The sequence below is a fragment of the Lactuca serriola genome, chromosome 2 (genome assembly GCF_051521515.1).
Source record: "Lactuca serriola cultivar US96UC23 chromosome 2, Lser_US96UC23_V15, whole genome shotgun sequence".
In the NCBI taxonomy this organism is placed as follows: domain Eukaryota; kingdom Viridiplantae; phylum Streptophyta; class Magnoliopsida; order Asterales; family Asteraceae; genus Lactuca; species Lactuca serriola.
The window spans coordinates 70,966,458-70,972,429 of NC_136409.1; the positions used below are offsets into that span (position 1 = coordinate 70,966,458).

At 34.0% G+C, this 5,972-nt stretch overlaps 1 protein-coding gene across 1 annotated transcript; it reads left to right on the top strand.

Annotated features, from left to right (window-relative positions):
- Nucleotides 1-1,545: 1,545 nt before the first annotated feature.
- SCL3 (scarecrow-like 3) lies at nt 1,546-3,928 on the top strand. The gene has a single exon (XM_079024116.1). The coding sequence runs from the start codon at nt 2,404-2,406 to the stop codon at nt 3,742-3,744; it is 1,341 nt and encodes a 446-aa protein (XP_078880242.1). The 5' UTR covers nt 1,546-2,403; the 3' UTR covers nt 3,745-3,928.
- The last annotated feature ends 2,044 nt before the right edge of the window (nt 3,929-5,972 follow it).

The following is a 5,972-nucleotide window of genomic DNA, read 5'->3' on the forward strand; positions in this document are numbered from 1 at the left end:
TCGTATACTGTTGCGTTGAAACTTCGAAAAATCATAACTTCCCTTTACGAAATCAGATTTGAATGTTCTCTATATCCACACTCTCGGTTTAGTGACTACTACAAGTTTTTTTTTTTTTTTTTTTTTTTAATTTTTAAATCACTTAGGCTAAAAAGGTAATTTATCATAACTTCACTTTTTACGATACACAAAGCCATGTCGGTTTAATCGTGAAACTTCAAAGAAGCATAACTTCTTTATACAAAGTTGAATTTCGGTGTTCTTTATATGTACAGAATCCTTGTCATATATACTATGAATTTGGTTAAGATTACTTTTTCTAAATAATCTTGTATTATAAATTCATTTTTTTAACGTTTATTATCTTTAAATTGACTAACCCGAATCTGTGGGTGTTACATAACAACATTTTCGTTTGCGATCTACGGTTTCATCACCCTCTCCAATTTCACCATAATCACATAAATTAACAGTTAAGGGGATATGATTACTTTAAATTTCTAATTAGTAGATCTAGATACATAATCTCCATGAATCTAGCTCCAATCTAAATTCAAGATCACCAGTTTCACTTTCCCATAGTCTGTGATACGTACAAGTGAAAAATAATGAAACAAAACCTGACTTAAGACATTAAGTACAACATCTACACCGAGTCGGCAAATATGTGTCGCATGCATATCTTTTACGTGTCTTGTGCGAGTTAGTTGCATTGTATTCCAATCTATGTCCGTCGTGTTCTCTTTCAATCATAACATTGTACTTGCAACATGTCGCGTCACTTCTACATTATGTGTCGTGTTTAGTAAAGTATGTTACCACTCTTAAATTAGCAATGTACACGTCCAATAAACTCTATGTGTCGCATTTACTACTAGTACACATCACACCCTCCTTCTCCTGATCAAAATGTTGATATTGCAACACGTCGTGCAATCCTCATGTACGCGTCGCATGTTTGACATAAAATAATACTCAATGTTTATACTACAATCTCTTAATGATTGTGCACTCACGCACATCTAACACACGCACTGAAGCAAGGTTCACGTTTCATTCCTCTTACTTGTCCTATAGGCAAGCTACACCCATCATAATAATATTTTATATGTAAAACAGATGTTAGAGTTAGAGTTAAAGTTACAGATTAGAAAGATGGAAGAGGGGAGAGTTTTATAATAAATGAGATGTTGAATGGGTAAAAAGACCACATTATCCTCATGTGGCATGCACATGAGGGGTATTGACGGTAAGAAACTATCGATGATCAGTTCGAAGGACTAAATGTGCTTATTTAGTTTGAAATACGGACCAAACTTCTAACAATGGTGATAACTAGACCAAAAGTGTCATATTGAGAAAACCACATGGACGAAAGGCGTAATTCATTCTTAATATTATTATAAGATTAAGGTGGCTTGAGGTTTCTTCTTGTATCCTTGATTCCCTATCCACCTTAAGTGAAGACAAATTTTGGCAAAAAGCACTTTTGGAATAGAGGAGAAAGACAAAGTGCTTTTCTTTTATTCAAATTAGGTGAAAATAAAACAGGACACTGTTCTTCACAAAATTCACATATTCTCCTGCAACACTAAGCGACACAAAATCGGTGAAGATAAAAACAAATCTCACGCCATTTGTCTCCTATCTCTCTTTTATTCACACTGCATCTTTGAACCAAAGAACAAACCGCCTGACTGACTAGCTTTTAATTCATTGAAATCCCAACTGTTCCTCACTTTCTCTCTCTACAAAATCTCCCAAAATTCTTATTTAATGTTGTTATCTGAGTTCAATTGAGGGGATTGCTTCGAGATTTTGAGGTGGGTTTTTGATGAATTTCAGAACCCAGTAAAGAATTTTTGTTCTTTTGGTTGTTGTAGGTTTTAACTCAACCCCCAACTGTTCGTCCTTACTTTCTCCATCTAGAAACCCCTAAACCCACTTCAAGGCCCTTATATTCTTCCAATTCAGAGTGGTTTCATGAGATTCGAATTGGGATTTTGATGAATTTCAGAAACCCAGTAAGGAATTGCTCTTCGCTTGATTGTTTCAGCTTCTAATTCCTCCCGCAAAGTCATTTACACGACAACGCGTGATTGAATTGAGGGAATTTTCATGGGATTTGAAAGGGGTATTTGATGATTTTGGAATCCTAACAAGCAATTACTGTTCTTTCGATTTCTTGGGTAGTTCTTCTCCACGAAAACTCTCCCTGGTACTACTCTTTCTCTCTTCTTTTTCTTCTGAGTTATTTCTCTGTTCTAATTACCAAAACCCCATCCATTATCTGTAACTTAAACCAATTTAGCTTCGCTTGTTCATAGAATTGAATTCTAGTTTCAAACAGAACCCAACATCCGATTTCTGAGAAACAAAAAACCAGATTCATATAGAAATCCAATGTTTCAAGATGATGGGTCATCATCTGTGACTTCAACACCCGTCCAAACCTTCCCATCAATGTCAATCTCACCTCTCACAGGATCGCCATATCCATGGCTCAAAGAACTCAAATCAGAAGAACGAGGTTTATGCCTAATCCATCTACTCCTCACTTGTGCAAAACACGTAGCTTCAGGAAACTTCGAACATGCCAACATCGCTCTCGACCAAATCTCCCATCTCTCCTCCCCAGAAGGCGACACAATGCAAAGAATCGCTTCATATTTCGCAGAAGCACTCGCAAATCGAATCCTCAAAACATGGCCAGGAATCTACAAAGCTCTTCATTCCACCAAAATCCCATTCGCATCCGAGAACATTTTGGTTCGAAAAATGTTCTTCGAATACTTCCCTTATCTAAAAGTAGCATTCGTTATCACTAATCAAGTGATAATCGAAGCTATGGAGGGCGAAAAGATCGTTCACGTGATCGATCTTAACGCCTCCGAGCCCACTCAGTGGCGTGCGCTCTTACGTGACCTGAGCGCACGCCCTGAGGGCCCACCACATCTACGCATCACCGGGGTCCACCAACAAAAAGAAGTTCTAGACCAAATGGCGCGTATTTTAATCGAAGAAGCCGAAAAACTCGACATCCCATTTCAATTCAATCCCATTTTGAGCAAAATCGAAAATCTTGATTTCGAGAAACTAAATGTGAAAACGGGCGAAGCTTTAGCTATTAGCTCGGTTCTTCAACTCCATTCTTTATTAGCACCCGAGGAAGTAACACCAACAACCAAGGACACAAACGGAATTTCACAAAAGGATTTGGGAAACGGGTATAGCCCGAGTCAAGACACGGCTTCATCTTCACCATTTTCGAGCTCAAAAATCGACTCGTTTTTAAATAGTTTACGTGGGTTATCACCTAAAGTCATGATTGTAGCCGAACAAGATTCGAATCACAACAAATCGTCTCTCATGGAACGCCTTTCAGAATCTTTATACTTTTATGCGGCTTTGTTTGATTGTTTGGAGTCTACATTACCAAGAACATCAATGGAGAGATTGAAAGTTGAAAAGATGTTGTTTGGAGAAGAGATCAAGAATATTATAGCATGTGAAGGGAGTGAGAGAAAAGAGAGACATGAAAAGCTTGATAAATGGGTTCAAAGGCTTGATTTGAGTGGATTTGGGTGTGTGCCTTTGAGTTATTACGCTTTGTTGCAAGCTAGAAGATTGGTTCAAGGGTATAGTTGTGATGGGTGTCGGATTAAAGAAGAGAATGGGTGTGTGGTTATGTGTTGGCAAGATAGGCCACTTTTTTCGGTTTCTGCGTGGAAGTGTAGAAGGTGAAATATGTTGGGATTTAGATTTGGTTTTGTTATCGTGATGTTTTTTTTTTTTGGTTGTGTTTCCCTTTTTGTTTTTGGTGTATGGGGGATGATTTAGATATGGATAGTTGTTGGTTTTAAATAGTGAATCTAATGTTGTTAGTGATTTACATAACAGAATGAATGCTTTCAGAAGCTTTGCTTCATGATGCTTGAGTTAATGGCGTATGAAAGGTTATTGTGTTGGGTTGATGATATTTAATGAAGTGGTTGGATCATGTTAAAATATTTGGTAGCTATTTAATATGACTTGGCAATATGATTTGCTGTAATCTAGTAGCATAATGAGAAGAGGCTGTTGTAACTTGGAAGCCTATAAATCTATAATGGAAGCCTAGGATTTTTGACGTATGTTTGACAAAAATGGTCTTTGTTTTTGACTTTTTTTTGTTGTATGTTGTATATACGCGGTTTGGAAATGGGGATCATGTAAATGTTATCTCGAAGATGAAATGAGTGAATGTGATTTAGAGGAAATATACGTGGCTAATGCAAACAGTGTTATGTCTGATGTTTTTTATATTGTAAAATAAACAAAAAAAAAAAGTCATAAGCTAAATGAAGTTTGAAGCAAACTTGTTAAAATTATGTAGAATCCTAAGATCTTACTTAGGTAAATTGTTTATGATCATACCGGTTTTGGGTAAGATGGGATGTAAGATTGTAGGATTGTTATTATTATTATTTTTAAAAATTATAATATCTTATTTTGGCTAAGTGAAATGAATATGAGTCTTAAAAAACGCTTTTGTATTGTTTATTATTATATATTGATGTATGTTGTATTTTAGATGTATTTTTTATATTTTAAACTATGTATTTTTAGCTTGAATGACTGACCCTCGGATGAAAATGTTGTTTTCATATTTTAAAATATTTTTAATAGAATCTTATGATCTTGATTTTATGATTACGATATTGCAAAGTGAAAGATCTAATCTTTAGGACCTCGGTTTGAAGTGACTAAATAAAAATATATTTCTTTTATGGATAAGGCTAACATCAAGTAATCTAATTTTCCATATTTCCAAATTGGTAACCAATTAACCAAAGGCTTTTCTTTAGCATTCGAGTTAACCAAAGGCTTTTCTTTAGCATTCGAGTTGATTGGCTAATCCGCTATGACCTATTCTTGCCATATTTTCTTTTGTCCATGTAACGTCCAATATGTTATAAGGGGCTAATCCTAGTACGTGGAAAGTGGGTCTCAGGCCCATCTAAATTTTATAGTGCTGAAAAAAAAAAAAAAAAAAAAAAAAAAAAAAAAAAGTATCATACATACTTAAAAAGTTAATATTTTTTCCTTAATCTCATGCATTTGAAATCCCCTTTTTTAATTTCCTTTCACCATATTCATTTGAAACTTCCATGACTTTTTAATTTTTTTACAATAATATTATAAATAAGTTAAATAATGTTCAATAAAAAGAAATAGTGTTTTATTACAATGTCTTCATCCCACATCGATGGTGAGAGTAAACAAGAGAATGTTTCTTCTTCTATAAATAGGAAAGATTGTGAAATGTTTCAAAGGGACCAAACAATGAGAACTTCCTCATGCTTACCTTTGTAGGATTTTGAAGGTATTATTTGGTAAGATTGTCTATATTGACAAATGTCCAGTTAACTTTTAGAATTCTAAAAATGGTTTTGAACCGAATTTTTTTAGGTTTAAACCATGTTTCAGTTAGAAAAAGAATTATGTAGTTGAGTATATTCAGTTAAACCGGTGCTGGATCAATTTGGACCGATAAAGGAATCATTTTCCTTTCACAACAAACATTTGAAACTCCCATGATTTTTCAAATTATTTCCAATAATATTATAAATAAGTTACATAATTTTATATAAATATAAAAAAGCATCTACCTAAACCTAAAATTATAACAGTTTGAAAATTCACTTTGATTCAAAAGCACAAAATATATACAAACCGGGTTTCACTAGAAAAAAAATATGCAGTTTGGTATATTTAGTTGAATCGGTCCGAGTTTGATCTATTTGGACCATAAAAGAAGCATTTTCCTTTCACTACATACATTTGAAACTCCCATGATTTTTCAAATTGTTTCCAATGATATTTTAAAAAAAGTTACATAATGTTATATAAATATAAAAAAAAAACATCTACCTAAACATAAAGTTATAATTGTTTGAAAATTCGATTTGATCAAAAGCACGAAATATATA